General features: G+C 35.1%; 1 protein-coding gene across 6 annotated transcripts in view; it reads right to left on the bottom strand.

The window, feature by feature from the left end:
* The window catches only part of LOC144451487 (uncharacterized), a 31,032-nt gene extending 6,104 nt beyond the window's left edge, over positions 1-24,928 (bottom strand). Inside the window, exons 1-8 of one of the 6 annotated variants that reach the window (XM_078142347.1) lie at positions 24,791-24,928; positions 14,471-14,681; positions 7,911-7,970; positions 4,825-5,631; positions 4,067-4,236; positions 3,397-3,444; positions 928-1,058; positions 431-551 (exon numbers count right to left, since the gene is read on the bottom strand). In XM_078142347.1, the coding sequence (XP_077998473.1) occupies positions 431-551; positions 928-1,058; positions 3,397-3,444; positions 4,067-4,236; positions 4,825-5,631; positions 7,911-7,970; positions 14,471-14,660 (1,527 nt within the window). In that variant the 5' untranslated portion in view covers positions 14,661-14,681; positions 24,791-24,928. The other 5 variants (XM_078142348.1, XM_078142349.1, XM_078142346.1 and 2 more) reach the window with 5 other exon arrangements.
* Between the last annotated feature and the right edge of the window lie 70 nt (positions 24,929-24,998).

Consider the following 24,998-nt stretch of genomic DNA (forward strand, 5'->3'; position numbering starts at 1 on the left):
TTTTCTGAATATTCTTTTGCCAAATAAAATCAATCAATCAACATCAAATGTTCAGTCCAGCAAAGTTACTTTCATCTCTTCTTACCAGCATCTGTCATCGTCTTCCTCTACTTTAAAGTGGCCATATGGATGAGAATTTGGTATTTATTTTGGAATTGTATTTGATAAAACAGCTTCACTATGTTTTTCGACTTGAAAAAATAATGTAAAATAACATATAGCAAGTCCATGTTCATAACCCAATACATTGCAAAAAGATGCAAAAAGTGTAAAAGGTTTGTTATTGTACGTACAATAACAACCTTTTTACACTTTGTTTAATGTTTTACATTTTATTGAGTTGCGATATGGACTTGGTATGTGTTATTTCACATTTTTCACATGCTTCTGTGTTTTGTGTGAAAATGAACTTACATATATAGTAACCTACCTCACACTTGTAGCAGCTGACATGGAAACTTCTATCCATGGCCACAATTCGTACAGTTTCTTCTTGTCCAGGTTCAGGCATGATAGGTTGCTGGCAAACAGTGCACCTAGGAGCAAATTTCCTGATGAAAAGAAAAGAAAAGACAACATTATAGTCTTGTAAATCATTTCGTCTTCATCTAAATGATTACGATATTTCTACCATTTTTTCCCAACTTGTAGTTTTTTGTGTGTACAAATTAGGATTAAAATGAAAACATCAACATAACAGCTTTTCTTCAATTAACTTGTATTATTACATATGTACCAGGGATTACTTGCACTGGCGCACGCATACCAGTGGTATTTTCACTGTAGTGCAACACTGAAAAACATTATTGCATACCTGCATGCAAATGATATGCAGTCTGTAAGGACTGCACTCTTGCGTTGTCTCACGCAAGCAGTACATGTCACAAGTACCAATGCAATTGGCCAATCAAAACATCTTTTACTTACCTATGGAAGTCTTCAATACAGTGAATCTGATTGGTTGCATCCACAGTGAAGGGTATACCATCCAAACTCTTACCACATTCAACACATGTAAAGCATCTAGGATGATATGGTTTACCAGTAGCACGAAGTATCTGTGTACAGAGAGGAATATAACACATTCAGTGATTGGCTTAGATCGTATCACATGGTGTGACCTATAGTGACCTAAATTTGCATAATGGGGCACAAGTCATGTTCTAATCTCCCTAGGTTAACATTCATGTAACATTGGGGATTATTTGCCTCAGAATTTGATGTATTATAAAACACTTATTGCCTGGTCTTATTCGGCCACTAGTATATGTCATATTACTCTTTGTGCTGTTATGTAGAATCTATTTCCTTCGGCTTTCAGCCTGGGGAGTAGTTGCTACATAACAGCTCTTGTGGTAACAAACGTCCACTGGTGTCCATACAGCCAGACAAGAAGTGTATACTATTCTTTATTAAATTTACTTCAATGCATGTAGTTCGATCAAATCATCACTGTTTTTGTTAGGCAAGTAACAAATAAACAAAATCCCATGGTACTTTACTGGAGTTCCCCCTATCGGTAATTTTGTTATACATTATGTAGCTAAAATGTACTAGAAATCCCCAGCTGTTTTACTGGCATTACCCACCAAATTAAGCGACAAGGTATAAAAAGTAATGCAAATTTCCCATGTTTTCCCTCTGCTTTCCACACTTTATCAAAAACATTGATCATTTATTGTAATGGTATTTATTTGAATAAATACATTTCCTACAATATAGTTACTTCTGAACGGTAAATTGGAAACGAATGTGACGTTTCAATTAATCTACTACGGACCTTGATCATGCAATGATTCATTAACTCAGCTTTAATTGATATCTCTCTCTGAAGCAATCTACGAACACATTATTATAAACTGAAATCACTGAGTGGTCAAAGTCCATAGTAGACGGACTGAAATGTCGCATTCGTTTCCAATTTACCATTCCAAAGTAACTATATTATACTGTCCTCTTGGAATGTTTTAGGGGTATTGGTTAGATGCAGGGACTCCATGCTTTGCCAACTTAAAGCTTGTCTGGTATGACAATCCATGAATTTAGGAGGGTCAATCCTTGCTTGAATTTCTCTTCTATACTAACACTTAATCTTTGTTCTTGTCATTACAAATGTAGTTTTTCTCCAACATTTTTGGGTATTGGTAACATTTTTAACAGGGATAGGGTTAACACCCTTACTTCAAATTCCTTTGTATTAGCAACTCGGAGTGATACTTACCCCTTATAAATAATCCTATTACCCAACCCTACATAGTTTTTCACTACCAATTCTCCACAATTTTATTTTAGTTCAAAACTAATATGAGAATGGCAAAAGTACATGTATACACTGTTTAAATTTCTGAAACTCTATTTATTCATTTATCCTATGAAGTACACGGTTTGACCCGGAACTGAACTCTGAACTATGGACTTGATTATGTATGGAACTGGGTACTCTGCATATATAGATTAAAAAAGTAACTGTAGTAATAACCATATTCATGCTCAGTCTGTTGAACATTTGACTGTTGCATTTTTGGTAGTTGACTCACGATCAGCTCATAGGCTCTTAGCCTTCTTAGCTGTAATTGATATATGATACACAATATTGAAAATATTAAAAGGAAAGTACTACCCTATGCATGATTTTTGAATTCTTAGTAACTGAACCTATTTAGCTTGTCTGATATTTGTTTGCTCCAAAACATTACACATGACTGGGTAGTATCAGTTGCATGTATTATAAAAACAGTCAGTGAAAACAGTGTGTCAAGTTACAATGTAAACTTATAATACAAATATCTTCAAGTAATACTGACAGGGTGAACATGTACCGCATAGTGCTTTCATTGTGTCTGTCAGGCGAGTGGTGACCTTTGACCCCAAAACAAAATTCATGTCATACCGGGCAGGATGATACAAAGTATTATAGTCAAAGTACGGCTAAAGCATGAAGCATTTGCCAGCAGATTATAACATATGTTACATACACATATCTGATCAAATTCGAAATCCATCCATTGTGCAAGTTGAATCTATTGTCTTACTTGATAAATAAAAACACTTTTACTACTGAACACACCATAATTGTTATTGACGGAAGTTTCAAAAGCTGAGTTAATGCAAACAAAATTATCTCCTCAATCACAATCCTGTTGCATTAATAAGTAAAACGGCTCTGATCTTGCAAGTAAAACAACAACCACACCTTGCCAAATCATCAGCTTTGATCATCAAATTCATATGTTACATACAGTCTCATGGCAAACGCTTCCTGTTTTAGCTGTAAGACTTTCTCTTTTTTCCTAAATATTTGTGTTTTGAGAATTGCTCCCAGTGATTTACTTTATATACAAACATATTTTTTTGTATGGAAAAGTGTGTTATGAATAACAAAATTTTACTACTCACCCTATCCATGATAGGCTCATAACACACAGAACACTTTTCTAAGGTTGCCTGTGAAGAGAAAAGGTGACTAGATTAATATACAATATGGCTCAAGAATCACTCTCTGACTAGGCTTGTTAACAGTAACACTACACCAGGCTTGCACTAACACTTCATGATATGTCAAAGTATCTCCAAGTTAGGTTAGTGGGCTGACATCATGGTAACAAGGCGTCTTTTCAACGTTTGTTTTGGACAACAAAATGAAATGAACAATATACAATAAATAGTGGTCGATATCCTACATTTTACAACTTGAACATTAACCATATGAAAGTTGGTGGCTACTTAAGTTGAACTCTCATCCCAAAGTCATAGAATCATTGTATACATGTAATTTAGATATTACTAATGTGAGTGTGTGTGCATGCATGAAACCATGGAATAACGTTAGCTACAAGTGAAGTGAAGCAGTACCTCTCATATGGCTTCATGCATACATACATACAAGTTGCAATAGGCATCAAGTCCATAAAATAAAAGTCGGTTGGAAATAAGGAAGAATGTAGTACCTTACTTCTAGCTTATATGGTAATATATCTCATTTGCAGTTGACATTATTCTATTTACTTCACACACAAACATCCAGATTATTTACGAACATTCAGATTTTCAATAGATGTATACTTACAAAGTAACATTCCTCACAGTAGGCCTTTCCCTCCAAGGCATAGAAAGGTTTGCCACGCAGCTTTCCATTACAAGTCACACAAGTAAAACAGTTGATATGAAAGATCTGATCCATAGCAGAGCAACCGTTCTCATCTCCCATCACTTTCTGACCACACTTACCACACATACCTGAAATGTTAACAAGTTATGAAACCATTTAGTCATGAACAATCAAAGGTCATATTGTTATCTGTAAATATGCAAGTACAACATACACTTAACCATACAAAAGTGTACATAATGGACATCAAATTAATGTGGTAGTCTGCTAGTTAGGCCAATGGAAATCAATAGAATATTGTGGCTGAATTTCACTTTGCTGAATCTGACTACCTAGCACTGAAATTACAAATGTAATTTCGAGTCCTAATAGACATGAAGTATGCTAAGCTAAATACAACACACCATTGACCATGAAATTTCTGTATGACCCTACAGAACTCTCCAGAGTTTTTTTTGATCATTTTGATCACCAAGAAATCAAGTGTCATTTAAAAGACTCCACACTGGCTTGTATGATTCTGTGACAAGAACTCTCATTGCAATACATTGAGTGGAAGAGATGCGATAAACTTTCTCTGTTGAGTGGAAGAGATGCAATAGACTTTCTATGTTGAGTGGAAGAGATGCGATAGACTTTCTCTGTTGAGTGGAAGAGATGCGATAGATTTTCTATATTCAAACCTGAAGTCTTGTGTTTAAGAGAGAGGAACTCACCAAAGAAATCTGGTTCAGCAGAGTTTTCCATATTTTGTACCAATAGATTTGTGAGTGCATCAACTTCAGCTTCTGTACCTGTCTTATCTGGTCTACTTAGGGGTTGATCAGAAGGCCTGGGAACAGCATACGTGCCAGGACCAGATTGCATTGCTGGTCTCTCAGCTGGCTCATGAGCATAGGTACTAGTAGGCTGTGCATAGGTGTTGGCAGGTGGTGGGTAACTCCCACTTGGAGGGCTATACTTATGCTGCTGGGTGGGGGTGTAGGTGTTAGTGGGTTGGGGTGCAGGTGGAGGGGTTTCTTCATATCGTTGGTAGGTATCCCTAGTTGGGGTCTGTGTTGGCGTGTATGTTGCTGGTTGTGGTCTGTATTGTGACTGGGGTTGTGGTTCTTTTGTTTGATACGTATGAGTCTGTACAGACACAGTCGGTGGAGGTGGTGGGGTATAGGAGTGGGTTGCTGGAGTGGGTTGTGATGTTGTGTATTTGGGTTGCATTGCGCTGTATGATGGACGTGGTTCATATGAACCAGGTGCAGGAGGGGGAGGTGGAGGTGGTGGTGGAGGAGATGCTGGTGCTGGCTGAGGTGCTGGTTGTGGTGCATACTGCGTTTCTGTTCGGGTGTATGTGTATGACACATTCGGGGGAGGGGGAGGAGGAAGATCATCCTGGGCAGGTGGAGGAGGTGGGAATGACTGTCCACTATGAGGAGTGTATGCTTCTGGTTCTGGTGGTGGTGGGGGTGGGGGTAAATCATCAGTTTCAGCTGGCTTGGTATAGTTGACTGGCTGGTAGGATTGTAAACCTGTCAATAAATGGGAAAAAGTAAGAATTAGAAATTGTATTTTCACTATTGTGTCACTACCTCTAAGTTCCCCAGATCCACATGTACATCAGTGTTTTTGTAGTAGGCAAGATTTACCCGAGTTCCCCAAATCAGAGTTGTTACACAGTGTTTCTGCTAAGTTTTCAATAAGTATGTAAAATCAACATGAATTACTTAGGTACTTTTATACCAAAGTTTCAGACCAGAATTAAACAAATACTTGCACATGGTATGGAAATCTGTGCAACTTTTTGTCAGATTTGCCTTCCTCAGTTACTGGGGTTCTCAAAAATCAAAAACACTGTATTGGTAAGGATTAGCATACCATAATGACCCAAAAGTAAGTAAACATGTATTTGTGTACTTTGTAAGGGATACTGTAAACTGGATACCTTGTTTGATTTATTGCAGAACAGAAGGTAGAGTCCTATGCTGAGAGATTTGTTGGCGTTCGCATTCCTATAAACCATAACTAAATGAGTAACAGTAAAAGGAGCGTACGCAAAGACAAATTTTTAAGTCGCTGATCTTTATTACAAACCATTTTAAACTGAAATAAACTAATTATGTGATTTTTTAAATATCATTTGACAAGAAATGAAATTCTTTGAAATCTCTTGTGATTTCATATTTATCAAATCATAAGAAATCGTACAAGATGGTTTAGCTTCCTGAATTGTTTTTTGTTCAACTATATTTTAGCAAACATGACGTACACTTTGATTATGAGGAAAATAGTCAGAAATTGTCAAATTGAAAACAATTCCCTCATCTATGCATCTCAGCAACGTTATGCACTTTTCGATTTTTGGAGATCTTAATGTCAGAACTTCTGCAAACAATCACAGCAATTTCCAAGTTTACTAGTATCTTTCCATTCATGTGTGTGAGTACCTTAACACATATACACACACCCACCATGTTAGTACATGTATGGACAAAACACCAGGTGAACGTGTCGTGTTGTCAAGCACCCGATGGCTTATTAGATTACAAGAAGACAAACACATTAGTTACACTTCCAGTATAAAACACTTTGCAAGTGTATGCAATCCTACAAATGCATTAACTGCTGATAGACACAAATGTGTATTTAAAATTTTGGTGATACTTGAAAATGGAAATATAATCATTTTGACAAAATAGGAAATTAATAGGTGTTATACATATTGTTTCTGATTTCTTATCAATTCTTTTATTAGTTGTTTTTCTTCAAAAGACAACTTTTGATTTCAGAAACTTCGTGTTTAAAAGTATATAATATCATTTGACAGTGAGTCACTTTTGAATAAATCTTTAATATGTCAGTCTGTGTAGATTGAAAGAGTCTACTTTGGCACTTTGACCACAAATATTTCTCACCAATGTAAAAGTTTATTATTTGTTGGATGTTTTTGTATATACTCTAATAATGCTGTAGCATTTGAAGATTCCAGTAAAAATCAGTTGACTGTTATAGCGCCCTCTAGAGTCAAACAATAACAGTTGAAAGATCATACTGTACTTGTACTAAGAAAAAGCATGTCACTCCAAATACTTTGCTATTCATTTCAACTGATAAATAAAATCACTTCAGTTTTATAACTAAAGAAATATGCCACAAACAAAAATTCATCACAATAAGTCTTTTTCCTTTCATTTTTGTTTTTTAATCAGAAAAGTGTAACCATTGGCGTCCCACAACCATTAATTGAAATCACCATGAAATATGAAATAGACGACAGTATGGAATTTTTCACGCAGTCTATTGAAGTCTAGATATATGACATTTTGTTGTTAGTAACTTGTTCTAGCTAGTTACGCCTGTGTCTATTTTTAATTAACCAATTCTTCCATTTTGTGTTAATATTAATCTAATACTGCAGTTACCGATAATATATTAAAAGTACACATAGAATTGTTTTCCACAAAAAACAAAATGTGCGAAAATATTTAGCATTCAAAACGCTTTCTGCAACACCATGTTATCTAAAGCCAATTTTGTTGTCAAATTGACAAAAATGGTTAAAAAACTGCCGAGCATAAGTATGACGATAATAATGGCAATGATTGATAGCGATGATGGTGATGATGATGACGGTGATGGTGACGAAAGAAAAAGAGTTGAGCACACAATTTTTAAAGTATACTCTGTTGACCCAATCATCCCTCTATCTGTTTAATGGTATGATCCGCATAATTACACCGTACCAAAACAGTTATATACAGGGTTGAAAGGGTATGAAACTCTGCTTCAACTGTGCAGTAACAATGTGTACCTGCAGTTTTCTGTTGTTGTGGTCGATTTTTTGGCTTTGGTGGAGGTGGAGGTGGTGGGCCTACAGACGGCAAGAAAGAAATGGCACAGTGAGCTACGGTGAACCAACATGCAAATGGTTCGGAGTGAGTGATGTATCAGATGAAATTTTCAAACACTTGTGTTGCCTTTATCTATCAATAATTTTAGTATTTCTCTGTAGTGTAATGTTATAAGACACTACTCATTACAAATGTATGTACACTGATTGATAATGAAACACAAACATGTACATCATAAGACAATGTTGTCCCCTCCATTGTTTGTGCATACAATGTATACATGTGATAGAGGTACATTTGTACAGCTCAAATTTGGTGTCAGAAAATTGCCAAATTATTCACTTTAGCCACACAGCTTTTTTACAACGATATTACATTACACTTGAATTTGAATACTTAGATCGATTTAATATTAGTCGGACCTCAGTTTTTACGGCAACACTTTTGAAGAAATTTCATTTGCAATCAAACACTCATTATAACTACTCATTCTGCAGCCACAAAAAAAAATATATGTTTCAAAATGCACAACAAAGTTACCATGGTAATAATTCTCATTCCTTGAAAAGACATGCTGCAAGAGAAATGTTAATTCTAGTCTAGATACTATCTATGGCTTTGAATCTCAAGATCTCTCATCTCTTGTCTAGCTCAATAAGAAATAATGAACCTAAAGTTGTCTATGCATACGAGTCATCCCCCAACTCTTAGAATGATGTAGATAGTGTACAGGTAGTATCCTGATAGAACAAATGAGCCATATTTGGGCATTATGTAAGTGTCCAAATAAACACTACCTTACTGGCCAAAATTCTGTGATTGATTAAAAAAGACATGATCTTAATGATGGCATGGGGGATTTGTTTGAATTTGATATTTCATCTCAGAACCTCACTGAGCTAGACGTGAGAAGAAATTCGAAGACATCGATAGAAATTAGCCTATGTTACGACATACAGGTACAGGTACGATACATATAACACATGAAATGTACATTTACATTATACATGCACCTAATCTAAATGATACATGTACTGGAATTATGATTATTTGTCAATTTATGAACGTTCATATTAACAAAGGAAAATTTCTAACTTCCTTGAAAACAACATAAACCTGTCTACACATGAATATGTACTATGTACAGTAAACTGTCCTCTGAATACAAATGCATGCGCCCGATGAGTTGTATATGTAAACGTTTGCATGTTTGTTTAATGTTTCCCTTAATAACTACATGTATAGCAAGGAAAATATGTCAATGAACCTTGTTGATGTCCATGGTAAGCAACACCTCTGGGTGGAATTGGAGGAGGGGGTTCTATAGAAATAGAGAGAGAGAGATAGAAAGGAAAGATGTTTAAGAGAGAAGAGATGAGATGAGTGACAAGATGACAATAAAGGAATGAATCATTCGTGTTTCTTCAATGTAAAGTCAGAAGTCAAGATAGCATGCAGTCGTGCTGAAATAGTAAACCAATTCTGCACTTCAGAAGGGTTATCAGCAAAGCAAAAGCTGATGAAACACAGAGCGAGTGACTGAAAAGTAAGAGGGTTAGTAAACGCGGACCCAGAAATATTACAAGGAGTCAAGATTAGATAAGTGTATACATGTACAAATGTAACTGTGTATGTATTGGAAAAATGAATGTGTGTATGCAAGAAAAACGAATGCGTGTATGCAAGAAAAACGAATGCGTGTATGCAAGAAAAACGAATGTGTGTATGCAAGAAAAACGAAAGCGTGTACATCCAATAAAGACGTGCTGGACAAGGGAACTTGCAGTCCAGACTGAGCATGCTCAGATACAAAGGACTATGGGATTATCTGTGGTTATTGTGATACCTAATCTGGAGCTACTGATAAAATCAATCTCCCACACTGGTCAGGGCAAATATAAATTGATCATTTGTGGTTACAAACAATGTCTCAACATTGTTTACAATACTAATTGATTAGTCTTTATTATCACATTTCCCATGATGCAACATTCAACATGGCAGGTTTTCAAGTTCCCTATTGACTTGCATTTGGTGTTAGTGAACTAAACAGTCCATTCTTACCAAAAACATGAAGCAAAACAAATTTGTCATCAGATGCACGTTTCACGTCAAAACTTTTCCTGCATGTTCTCAGGAGTCTGAACTTCATAATGCTAACAAATGAACACTAGAAGATATTAAATTTACCGAAACTATAAATGGTCTCAATCAATCCCATATATTCTACCATTCACCGAGTCTGTCGCCTAAGAATTATTGCCATTCACCGAGTCTGTCACCTAAGAATTATTGCCATTCACCGAGTCTGTCGCCTAAGAATTATTGCCATTCACTGAGTCTGTCGCCTAAGAATTATTGCCATTCACCGAGTCTGTCGCCTAAGAATTATTGCCATTCACTGAGTCTGTCGCCTAAGAATTATTGCCATTCACCGAGTCTGTCGCCTAAGAATTATTGCCATTCACCGAGTCTGTCGCCTAAGAATTATTGCAAATGGTCTCGCAAAAGTTATACAAATATTTATTTAAAATTTTTTATTGATCATACATCCTGCATTATGCATGTATTTCTTACTAATTGTACCAAATAAAGTTTGCTTTTGGTAACATATGCTGTGTAGTTTTTTTTTAGTTTTTTTTTAGCCATTTGCATTGTTGAGATTATAGCTGTAATATGATTGGCTTACCATGGACTGGCAATGTCAACTCAATGATGTAAGCTGTCACCTGATTGGCTCATGATGGACTTAGAAATGAGTTTTATGTTTGTTCAACTAATCAGCCCAAAGATGACATGGAGAATGTGAGGTCAACTCAATGTAAGTGATACATGTATTTACATTCTTTAAGAATAGAATGTAGTTGATAGTATACATGATAATGTATGTAATTTTTAAAAATTATGTTTTATGTGATTGAAATGAAAGTGTTTGACATATATAGGTACATGTACAAACAGAATTCAAATCAGAACATCTCTGACAAAAGTCACATTATGTACACCTGTAAAACCCATAACATTACCAGGGTAACACCAACTTATAAGTCAAACACTTAGTTTATCTTAAAGTAACTCCACACACCTTAATTACCCACCTGTCTATGTATCGTACCTGATATTATACACATGTTATCAACTATCAATTTACTATACCATAAAATAACAAAAATTAGTTACATAAATGGGAACAAAATATTAAGTATTAGGAAAAAAGCACAGCAGCTGTAGCATTACCTTTAGTACGAGTATGAGCAGAAGGAAGAATTCCTAAATGTTATAAAAAAGAAAAAAAGAAATAATTGTACACAAAGGCATGCGTAACTTAGTAATGTTAGTAGGAATAAACAAGATTGGAAAGTAAATTGTAAAACTCATTATTTATGCAAATATGCTGATTATAATATTAGTAGCGATTGGCTAACACACAAAATGTAACATCAGGAGGGATTGGCCACCATGTTGGAGCTACCGCAATGGATACAATTTCGGCAGTGATTGGCCACAAAGTTACAACTACTGCACTAAATGTAACATCAGCAGTGATTGGCCACCATGTTAATTTGTAACACTTTGAATGTAACATCAGCAGTGATTGGCCACCATGTTACAACTAAAATACAAACATGCAAGCCACAAGCCAACCCATATTGAATCAAACTTGATTATACACAAAACAGTTTTATTTGTTATGGACTCTTATCAATTTCATTGTTAGTCTTTTTAAAATAGTAAATAGTCAGTACTAGTAGAATATGTATAACATGTATTTTTCAAGAAAATGCTATGAATGTTCCCTAATATACATTGTAAATTTAAAATTTAACTTCTAGATCAATAACACATTTTTTGACATACCCGAATGCTTATTTCCTTTCACAACTATAAATACTTGGGATATTTGACCATTACAGTCTCCTACCAGTACAGTCAAGTATTTCAATCACTTAATCTGATCATTTGTTTTGATGGGTTATGAGTTTTCACATACTGCAGCCACACTTCAATTTAGATTTGGGTCATTAAACATTCACTAAACTGTGGATATTTAGTCTATGAACTATGAAATACATGTATATGTTTTGTCTGTGCAGAGCTACGTCCTCAGGGATCAATTTCCATGAAAATCAAAGCCATCATATCTCCCAGAACTTTCCAGTATGGCAGCTTGTACCTGGTCCTTTTGAAGTGATAACAGAAGTGCATGGGGTAAATTTATCCTTCTATGATTTCAGGGTCATTGTAATACCAGTATCAGTCTGGAATCATAACCTACATACATGTCTACAACCCGCAAAAAACACCAGTGTGTTTGCTTGAATGAAGTGAGCCAAGGAAAGACTTCACATACTAACAAAATAAGGTAAAAACAACAGCGCAACTGATACAACACATTGATAGCGAGTGGCTCTGATGTACTTTCATGCAATGGTTTCATCAGTTTGTTTATAGCTGTGGAAGTTATAATGCAAAACTAACAGTTGCACTCAATGTTATGTGTAGTTTTCCATACAAAGTCATGGGATGGTATTCTTGTGGTGTTTATACTTCCATAAGTTACCAGCACTACTTATACTGCGTGTATATGCATGAAACTTGCCTCATTCTTGCTTACCACAAGCAAGCAAATGCACTGTGTGTTTTTTCTAGGTTTGTATGTGTCTAGGTGTTTTTGACTAGTGCCAGAACTATTTGGTTTAGATTAAAACATTCCTAACAGCAATATATCAGATTACTACAGCATTCTTACTGATGAAATAATAGTAATATAAAGACAGAGCATTGTTCAGTTTTTTTTAGGTCAAACTAAAGATATCATGTTATTCTTTCTAGTCTAAGATTTCAGAAAGACTGAACACAGTACTGGGCCTAATATGTGTGTTGTGTACCCTGGCCTATATTCTAACACAAACAAAATGGAGGAGACAAGTAACATTAGGGTTAGGGATGTTTAAGTACACACCATGGCAAACTGAAAACAGAGGGTCCACACTACATGTAGAAATATATATCTTGTATACCCTTGTCTGTTTGTAATAACAACAAAATTACTAGGAACATTAGATTTATGGATATTACAGTAGCAACCATAGCAGGACTGCAGAATACTGGGACAATATTATACTGTGTATAACTAAATGGCCAACACGTATAACTACATGTATACATTTTACAATCACAATATCAATTGAAGATGTGTATCTCTTTGACTCCCAACCTTCATGATCATTAGGGGTATAGTCTTCCCAAGCTACACACTGATAAGTACACATATATGGTCAATTATTAATGATTTCTTCTAAAAATTTCTTAACTTTTGAAACTTGGAATAAGTTACCACTGAGATTACAGTCATATGGGTATATAAAATGTAAATAATATTGAATCATGCATCATAAAGTCATAAAAAATAACAGCAAAATCAATCAACTGTTGATCCTGCACATTTGGAAATGTCTGTGAATACTGCCGAACCACTAAACAGAGCAGTATTCAAGCCATTCTAAGCACAGTCATTTCATCATGTCAACATTCAAGCCATTCTAAGCATTGGCATTTCATAACTTCAAAATTCAAGTCATTCTAAGCATGGGCATTTCATTACATCAAAATTCAAGCCATTCTAAGCATTGGCATTTGATCACACCAAAATTCAAGCCATTCTACTATGCACAGGCATTTCATCACACCAAACTTCAAGCCATTCTACTATGCACAGGCATTTCATCACACCAAAATTCAAGCCATTCTACTATGCACAGGCATTTCATCACACCAAAATTCAAGCCATTCTAAGCATTGGCATTTGATCACACCAAAATTCAAGCCATTCTACTATGCACAGGCATTTCATCACACCAAACTTCAAGCCATTCTACTATGCACAGGCATTTCATCACACCAAAATTCAAGCCATTCTACTATGCACAGGCATTTCATCACACCAAAATTCAAGCCATTCTAAACACAAGCATTTAATCACATCAAAATTCACGCCATTCTAAACACAAGCATTTCATTACATCAAAATTCAAGCCATTCTAAACACAAGCATTTAATCACATCAAAATTCACGCCATTCTAAGCACAGGCATTTCATTACATCAAAATTCAAGCCATTCTACTATGCACAGGCATTTCATCACACTAAAATTCAAGCCATTCTAAGCACAGGCATTTCATCACACTAAAATTCAAGCCATTCTAAGCACAGGCATTTCATCACACCAAAATTCACGCCATTCTACTATGCACAGGCATGTCATGACACTAACAAATCAGCAACAAACAATAAGTTACAAATAATAAAATATTAGTGGAGTTAGCATACTACTAGAAGTACTACCTTTGGTAGCTTTACTGCCATGCTGAAGAAAATCTTGCTGCATTGCCGGCTGTGCATGTGCATACGTAAAACTATGATTGTCATTATTCATGCTGGATGACACTATACTTTTGTAAGAATCTGGCCCAGGAGGTGGGGGTGGAGCTGCGGAGGAGTTTCGCCCATTTTGCTGACCTGAAAATTTCGGTTTTGGAGCAGTCACTGGTGCAAATTTCTTAGGAGCATTTTGAAATGTTGGCACTTTGTAAGAATACGAGTAACTTGTTTCTGTTGATGGATGACCATCGTGATGTTCAATATCTAACGCTGCTAGTTGTTGTTCAAGTCTGTGCTGAGTACCTCCCCTCTGTGGTGGTCCTTCCATCTTGATATATTAGAGATGTTGCTGTAAAGTACAAGAAATATATCGTTTAGATGTCGAGCAGCTGTGCCATAATTCACGGCGGAAAAAGGTGAATCTCTAACGAAATTTTAGAGCGAAGGTCGCTAGCGAGGGCAGGCATTTGCCCTCGATTGTGTGCCACCTTCAGAAACAGAGTGTTGACAAGAAAGCTTGAGGTCTAGCAGTTAGACTACAAACAGAGCTGGTCACTGGTAACTTGTAATTCTAATCAATACAGAATATTGTTTGGCCTTGTACCTTGCTCTGTATAATACAAGTGACAGTCATTAAACTTCTATGTGTGATGGTATTTACATGATTGATCAGTTACATGTAATTTGAATGTGTTTACAAGCACATGTTGAAGTTACAAATTGAAATGCACGCACAACATAGAAAACAGACTGTTGAACATAAATAGTCACCATGACTAGTACAATCCAAACATTCCTAACTTAATCTATAACAAGATGTACAAATGTACATGTACATGTACTATGTATATATGTGAACAAATATGCAAATTTGATTTTCACGAACACGTGACATACCAGAGGTTTTTTCGGTCACAAACAATACTAAATCGTAGATTGTATAGTTAAAGTTGACTCCCTTGCTACGAGTTTATTTACTTATTTTATTGATGTAGGAAAAGATATACTGAAATTACATCACAGACTTCCTACACTTTCAGTAGTGTTAATTAGCTCATAGTTAGGTTAATCCTGAAACGTCAGCTATCTATCACTTTATTGGACTGTGGACATTTTACCTCAAATACTTGAACTAGTTTTTCACTGAAATTCATGAGTGTAAGTAATTTCATTGGAACTTTAACTTTAACAGAATGAAAAGAAGGCACTTTTAGAAAGAGAAAATAATAGGAGGTACATACATACATGTACATGTATGTACCTTTACATGTAACTAGACGGCAAATTTAGATAAAATTAAATTACTCAGAAGACAGACTTTACATGTATGTCAAGTTCACTCTTTGCACCTTGTTCATGGAGACGGCTGTATACATGTATAACTGTGTCATCAACAATTTGAAGTTGACAGGTACATGTACCATGCACACATGCACGGACGGATGGAATTAATGCAATAGTCCCCTGGGGGGGGGGGGCGATTAAATTACTCTGAAGCAAGATTTTATGTCAAGTTCACACTCAGTACCTTGTCTAGACCGCTGTACTTGTACATGTATGTAACTATTTCAATGCTAATTTGAAGTTGAGAGGTACCAAAATTTATTGGTAAATATATAGAAATTTAGTAGTGGGTTTAGACTTTGAAGGATATTGAAAACAGACGTGTAAACCACTCAAGACTACATGTACATATGGTAATGTGATGGGGGTCAGCACAACCATTCCAAATATGTTGAAGGCAGAAAACATACAGCCTAGTCAACACTTTTGCTAACATACATACACAGTGCAACCACGATAAAATAAATGTATGTATCAACATAACTATACCTCTCAGAAAAATTTTCCGAAAAGTTCTTCCACAGTGCTATCTTATCGTGGATCTGCAAGCATTATGTACATGCCTACATGTACATAAAGCGCTACATGGAAAGACCCCACATTACATCTCCGACCTCATTCAGCAAAGTAACCCAGGCAGATCACTCCGTTCAAGCAACAAACAACTACTCCACATACCCAAGACCAGACTCAAATCATATGGAGACCGATCATTCTCACACTCATCTCCCACATTATGGAATCATCTCCCCCTTGACATTCACACCGCACCTACTGTTGATATCTTCAAAGCCAAACTCAAAACTTACCTATTCCAAAGAGCATTCATGTGAACTGGGAGCGCCATTGGGCATCTTTTGATGGATATCAGGCGCTTTATAAATTTGTGTTTATTATTATTATTATAGGCTCATTCATTTGTTCTGGACCAACTTCTTGTAAAGGCTCTGCCAGAAAAGTGCTTTTTACACATATATTTTAATCCTAAGCTCAACTGCTTGGCCTTCAATATATCACACACAGCAGCTGTCCAATGTAAATGTAGACTACATGTAGACTATGGTTTTGTATTTCACTGTTTTAATACTAGACTTAAGTGAGTTATATTCCTTTTACTATACAGACTGTCAAGTTTTAATTACAAAATAAGTTACTAAAATTAGTGTCATTTAGTAAGGCACAGTCTATTGGACAACCATATTATTGTAATTAAGATGCATGTAGTAGTTTTTTCCAGACTTAGTATCACTATCAGTTGACTGGCTTCAATGACTTGTTATGACATGTAGTGATGTAGGTTAGGTTAGGTGAAGTACATATAGGTTAGGTTAGGTGAAGTACGTGTACAATAACTGTAGCTACATGTATGCATTCCGAAAATTGTGTCACAGACCCACCATGGTGTTGCCAGGACTGTGTCACTGTCATTGAGAATACATCAAGGAGGTGGATTAGATGGACATTTTTTGAACATATAACTACATGTAGTTACTTTATCTAAATTAATCTATGACGATCAATGAAGCCAGTGAACTGAGGGATAGCCTTGGTGTTCTCTTAGTTAAAACCTGGGCAATGCAATAGGGTTAGTCCTCCCAACATGAACAAACTTTCAAGTTTGCTATGCTGATTTTTAATAGTCCACCTTCCTACAGTACAGGGGAGTCTGCATTGTTATCATACTAGTCTGCTGATATAAATAGTTTATGATTCAATTAGTTAATTAGTTTATATTTAATTAGTGTACAGTTATTAAGTAGTTTATGGTTCATTAGTCTACAGTCAATTTGTTGATGGATTTAAATTTCACAACTTCCACACTGTGTATGTGAGTAACTACATGCACAAATAAGGTACACTTTGTTACAAGTTTCTGCATGAACTGATACATGTACAAGTACACTATGTCTGATCAAGTTTGATGGCAACAGTAGTTTATACGACTACATACATGACTGAAATACTGGGTGTGTTCAATTATGCAACCACTAACATGTAACTCTTTGGTACCCAAGGGTACCCCAAATACAGTCAATTTTTAAGTAGTGCAAGAGTCCCCAGTGATGCCATTCCCCCCAGTCGGAGGCTCTCCTGGTCAATATAATCAAACTGATGAATTTTAACATCCTTATATCTTTGCTACACTGTAGGTACTATAGGAACTGATTATGAACAGCATAGAAAAAAATGCATTCCTACAATGAATACAGAAAAAACATTCCCTGATTATAAATTTTCAAGGTTTATGAACTATTGAAATACTGTCATAGCAAATGGTGTAAGATATCTATTTCATACTTTTTTAAAAAGAGCAACCTTTCTACATGTACAAGACTTGGAATAAGTACAGAATTTTCCAATTCCAAAATGCTACTTTTACTTTATACTATTGGAATTCCTTATAAGCTTTGCACTACATGCACTTGTACATTTTTTGCATATTTCATGCCAGTCTTGTACACATACATGTACCTGTATCGTTGATTTCGAACGTTTTCTTGATTATTGCAAGAATGTACGCAGACCAGTGGCTGGAAAGTGTTGATTAATTAAATACAAAGAACGGATTAGCAGTGAACAAAACTTGACACTCAAATATATTACAGTCTAGTTAAAATGCAATTGACAATTCTTGAACTTCAAGATTGAATTCTACACAAGGAATGCACCAATATAAAATACTGGATCAGATTCCCTTGTAAATCCTTCACTGTCATTCATTGAAATACCACAATGAATCATGTACATGAGGCTGGCAAATTTAGCTAAAGAGAACATGCAACAAACCTGGTTTCTTAGTCAAGAATTACTTTCATCTTATGATATTTAAGTTGTCTTATAACAAGAAAACTATTTAAGTTTCAAAAAATTCTAAAATTTTCAAAGTGACACACAACTTCATCAGCTCAAATTATCTATCCCTAATAGTTAATATGTACTAGTATGCACAATGGCTTTATTTTTTATTCCTGGAGTGTACATGTATCATTCTCCAATTATCAGCGTACTCTGACCCTCACAATACACAGAACAAACAAAAACTCTGACATGAGGGCTACTTCTATCCATTACATACAAACCATCTAAAACATCAAGGCTTAAACAGAAATGACAAGCACAGTACATACAATGTACATGGTCTGGATGTTTTAGCAAATGTGGTTTTATTTACATTGCCTCTGTATCTTATCTCTATAGTCATACATTTTTTTGTATGCAACCTTGAAAAAATACTACTCTCATCTTGGTGGGAGTGTTGTAGTACAGGGCTCAATTTAACTTCTTCACTTAGTAGTCAGATGTAGCAAACTGTTTCAGCTACAATATTCTAGTGCTTTCCATTGATCTAACAGACTACCACCTTATAGTATACATCTGCTTGTCTAGATACAAGCACACATGTACGTGGACAGTATACATGTATGCCGTTTAGTGTAGACTGTAGTCAGTGTGCCCTGGACTACTACTAAATACAAGCCTTGCATTTTTTGAAATAGGGGTCAGAAAATAAAGACATTTATCATTCATTATGTACAATTCAAAGTGCACTACAAATTGTACATTGTAGTGTACACAAATACATACAATGTATGTCCATGTACCTGTAGATATCTGCTGTTGATATATATATAACCCCTTTATACATGACCTTAAATTGAGGTCATTCCCATTTAAACTGAAGGTAAACAACTCCATTACCTTCAACTTACAACATATGATATCTACATTGTGTATATGCACAGAGCTGCATTCCTATTTAAGTTAATGTATTTGTATATAGTGTATGTGCCACTGGGGATGTTGATTTACCATGAGTTCATTATATATATAATACAGTTTGATTTGATGATGAGTGTCTCCTATGTAAAATGTCATGAAGCATACATTTATCCGCTATAAACGTTCTGTTCCATTTACATTTACTGAATACAGGCTTATATGGGCTTCCATGCTCAGCTCTGTCATGCATTCAAAAGTTGATAGCTGTCTCCAGTCCTTTATTGTTATAAGTTCCATCGACATTGCATTTCATGGGTTTTGTAGACATACTATGTACATATAACACTCAGGGAATCAAACTGGATTTTGTCAACACTTGTGTAACATACTGTACTGTTGAAAATTTCGTGTCTACAAATTGAGAATATACATGTAACGAAATGTATATAATTCATAAATGGTTATATGTACATATAACAACATACTTGTACATATAACTTATAAGAAACTGAAGGAAATGGAGGACATTCACTTCTCCCATAAAATCTCTTCCAATCTATTGAATGGCGCACTGCTGTGAACCATTGCCACCCCACTTTGCATGGTACATTTGTACCACTATGCATAGCACAGAATCTGTCTATCAAAGGCCATGACCCCTTACTCTGACTCAGTTCACATTATGATGGTCAATACACTCATAAACCCTACATTACCACTTGCACAGTGATTGTTTTTACAGATAAGGCCCATTTAAAGTTGTATGACTTGTGCATACACAATGCGATACATTAATTTTTACTGTCTACATAGTAACATACCGGGATAAGTTACAATCCCACTTTCACATGTTATCACGTTTATAATGTTTAGTGTTTAACTTTAATTATCAAATTGAATTTTGGGTTAAGTTGCAATCCTACATCCACTTTCACATTTTATCACACTTGTGACATTTAGATTTTTTATTTTACTGTCAACTCCCATACTGGGGATATGTTACAATGGCAATCTAACATTTTATCATGTTTATAATGTTTAGTATTCAAATACATGACATCTAAAAATAGACAAACTGGATGGTAGGGCTTTAAACAGCTGCCTAGCTAGTTGTTATTGCAAGCTTTAACAACATCATGGAATTTTTAGTGAACAGTTTACAACCGACATGTATATGCCCTTGTACATTGTACAATGACATGTATAAAGTGTAAGCATAACATGAACATTTTTTTAAAGTCAGTAGAATTAAACATAAACAATTTGTATCATCTTACATTTTGAGAAGTTTCTCATATTTTGATGTTTAGTTGCTTACAAGATACATGTATATGTATAACTAATTTTCAATAGTCATTATTTTTGGGAGGAATTAACTGTTCAGATTATCAATATGATATGCTACCCCACCACATCACGATCATTTTGTTAACTTGCATTGTATAATATAAATTTTCCAATATTGAGACACTTCTTCATGTACCTGAAGGCCATTCAGTTAATTAAGTCTTCAAAGTGATAACAATATTGCAGTGAAAAATTCTTTAATTTGCATAATACACCTTGCCCTTTGTATATCCCTAAACCTTTACGTTACTATAGTTACCTGAATTTTGAAATGGGCTCAGTGTTATGTACATATAATTATGTATTTTATCTTGTATAACATACTCACCAAACCAGCAAAAATTGTCAACCCTTATGCTTCATACAGTTACTTGAATTTTGAAATGGGTTGGCCAAGTGTTCTGTATTTCTACATGTACATTTGCAGCTTTATCCTGTACAACAGTCTCATCAAACCAGCAAAAATTGACATGACATGAGACAGGGGTGAAATATCCACCTACATGTACACGTACATGCAGTTTCTCATTGTCTATTTTGGAATCCTGTACATTGTGATAATGAATGCATACGGCTGTCGGTATCCATTTACTTCCCAGGAAGTATAAAGACTGTATTATTCCCAGTCTAGCTATGTGATCCTAAGGTGAGTGACTACATTGTCTGGAATTCCGGAAGTCTGTCAACCAGTGTCATCTACACTATTGATTTCTTCAATACCAGTATAACACACTTTTTTCTTTCACAAATACCAGTGCATTTACTTTTCATTTTCACTGATTTCAACCTCTTTTTTAAACTTGCAATCGGTGTTTTTGTCAAGGGAGGTATAATAGTTTGTCACCTGGCTGAATCTAAGAGTGTGATTTCAGGGATTGAATTGAAACATTTACGTGATAGTGATACAATGACGTATGTATTTAGCCAAATAAACTGTTTCAGCTGTAATTTTCTACTGCATTTTGCACCACCTTATACAAAATCTTGTACATCTTGTACTAGTCTAGATAGAATGTTTAGACTACATGTACATGTAACAGAGTGCCTGATAATTTCAAACACTGCAGACAATATTTTCTTTTTACCAGATATTGTCTGATCCCAATTCTTGTTTACTTGTGATATTGTGAAGGGTGGTATACATATTACATGTAACTTGTGACTTCACCTGTACTTGTTCACTATTGACAATGAAGAGTGTAGTGTAGACACTGACTCGGATAGTAGTAATTGACCGTCTGTTACCACTAATTGCAGGCTTGTAAGTTGTTCCAAGTACAATATCAGAAATTTGTAACAACATGGGTCACTACAAATAAAGGAGTAAACTTTGTTGATTTGTAAGAAGAAAAGATGTTTGTTTCACAAGTAGGAAGACAAACTAAAGGAAAGCTGTGGAATATTCTAAATCTAGATGTTTCCACCACTACAAAATTTTTTGACTTTAGAGTCTTCATCTACATGGACATACACATAAAAATTGTACATAATGTACTTGTAGTTCTCAGAGACTAATTTTTACTATATCTAATTTTTACTCAGTTTAGAAAAAGTTCTAGTTTGCCCAGCCTTGTGAAAGTTCACATACTTTTTAAACTCCTCATTCAAGTTACTCATTGTATTGAAAATTGCAAGGTTATGTCTCGGGAATTGTAATAATAATAGTTGGCCTTACATTACAATTACATACAAAGATTGGTTTCTGTAGAAAATTAATTTCCTGTAGCCAATCATTAATATTTTAAATTGAAGCCACTAGCAATGAAACCAATCTGGATTAAATTAAATATCGGTGAACCATATTGGTGAACCGTTTTATCCATTGTCACTATAATATAGTCTTAGACTACTCTGTACATTGTATTTCAAGACACCAGTCATGTGGAAGGGAGTTTGACACCCAAACTAACTCCCCCCCCCCCCCCCCCCATCTACATATACATGTACATACTTGACAAACAGAACATTGAAAAATATATAGGGTGTTAAATCTATTTTGATGAAAACAGAGATAAGTCTGTAAGTACTAAGTAATAATAAAATATGTTGGTCAATATGGACTACTAGTAATTCACTGGAAGTTTGTACACATACATGTAGCATAGGTGCAGGTGATGTGCTCTTTGTAAGTACATGTATGATGTACCATCTCTGCTAATGGATACCTGGAAACTGTGTATGCCTAAACAAACCACAAACTTACATAACCTGTTGACGTTAGTGAATCTAAATTATGTTGATTATCTTAATCTACATTCATGCATAAAAACAGACTGACACTGCCAAATGAAAATGTTCAACTAGGGATTTCACAAATGACAAATTACACTCAAAAAGTGTATTTTCATTAGTATAACTTCCATCTATGTTGGTATAACAGTTCTATATATGTTGGAATGTTTAATTTAATATACAAGCGTTGTACCAGGGGAAAAAGTACTGCATAGAGATTGAGAACAGTGGTTATCCACGAGCTGCTATTTCCCTCCAAAAACACCTACCTACTCACTGCATAGTATATGAACATGTTTAACATGTACATATAGTATACAGTAATACTGTGTATTAACCCATTATGGACTTAGTTTCTAGTAAGTCTGTGTAATTACACCCTAAAAACTGGGTATCAGCCTTAATACATGTAAAAGTGTTAATTAACATAAAAATGTTAATGAAAAGGTACTACATGGAGAATGAGAGCACTTGTTTTTCCCAAGCTGCTAAGTATTTGCTAGGTACAGTGCACTGACTAAAATACAGTAATGTATATATATAACAACTTTTGTCAAATGTAATGTTTGTTATTTCAATTTTGAATAACTACCAAAAGTTAATCTGATATTTGATCGCAACATTTGTGCATTATCAAATGTATTCAAAGAATTGTAAAACTGCCAACATGTTTATTTGGAGACACAAAACAGTCAGGAATGTTATTGTTAATACAGTACACTGCAGATGATGTAAGATTATCCAATTGATAGAATGACTAATAAAGATGAGTTCATGGCCTCACCCACAGATTTACATACAACATCCTGTAGTAAATAAAATATCTGTCCCTCAGAGCTAAAACACAAAGTATCAAATAACTATCACAATGCCAATGAAATAATCTTAAACGTTGTCATCTCAAATTTTAACAAACTTTTCTTCAGGGATTTATAAATTGAAGATTGTTCAAAAAAAAAAGACAGCTATTACTTACAGCTGTTCACAACTATACTAGTATACGTAAAGTATGAGGTTACACATGGGCCATTATTATTCCATTTAACAGAAATGTGACAAATTTAGCATAAATCTATCATTTTAAATCTCATTCATATATAATTATATTGACAGTAAAAATATCAAAAAATATATATTCAATTTACAAAAATGTTCAATGCTTGATCTGTAGAATCCCTGCGCTCACTTACTCCTAAGGCAGCTATGATTTCCAACTTTAATATACTAATTTATAACAGAGCTATCGCCTTGAACATTACAATTTACATGTATGTTAAAATGTTAACAACATTAAATGCATAAATTAAGCAGGGCATGAATAATTCACATGGTGATTTAACTATTAATTAAAGAAGTTAACTTTTGATAGTTTTATCGCCCACTTCTGACGTCTCAAATATTTGTTTACACACCCCTTGCACATGCGGTATAATCTCAATCATGTACACGTGTGACGAATAAATTTTAGCGCAGACGATATTTGTAGGAATCCTTGGCTCGGGAAAGTGCATCGCAAACTTTGTCTTTGCTCGGTAAAGATACATACATACATTAAATTTTAAACGACTAATCTTTGGGGAAAACAGAACGGCCAAGGACACTTGAGGGTTACTTAGAGAACATTTCCCTCGGATAGAATATTTACTCTATGTCTCAATGGCCATGGTTGAACAAACATGTGTCACCAAGCGGATATCAGCTGATCACCCCCTTCCCCCTCCATACCTTGCATTGGGGGTCATGTGTAGTTCGTTCAACTTATCTTGTAAGAATATCAAACTTGTACACCGTACACGTCTTTACATGTAAACTTACCTTGTTCTGTTGTCGACCTGTTGCTGACTTTAAAATGGAGAGCTAACGCGAACGCTGTCGTCTGGCTAAAACTTCGTAGGGTATCCGACTCAGTTGTTTAAAGTGACGTAAAATCCCACGCACGAATTTGTTGGTTGACTGTCGCCAAAAATGGAGATATAATTTAGACTTGTTTATGATTCATCACACTGTAAACAAAAAATCCCTC

This window comes from Glandiceps talaboti, chromosome 21 (assembly GCF_964340395.1).
Source record: "Glandiceps talaboti chromosome 21, keGlaTala1.1, whole genome shotgun sequence".
NCBI classification, from domain to species: Eukaryota; Metazoa; Hemichordata; class Enteropneusta; family Spengelidae; genus Glandiceps; species Glandiceps talaboti.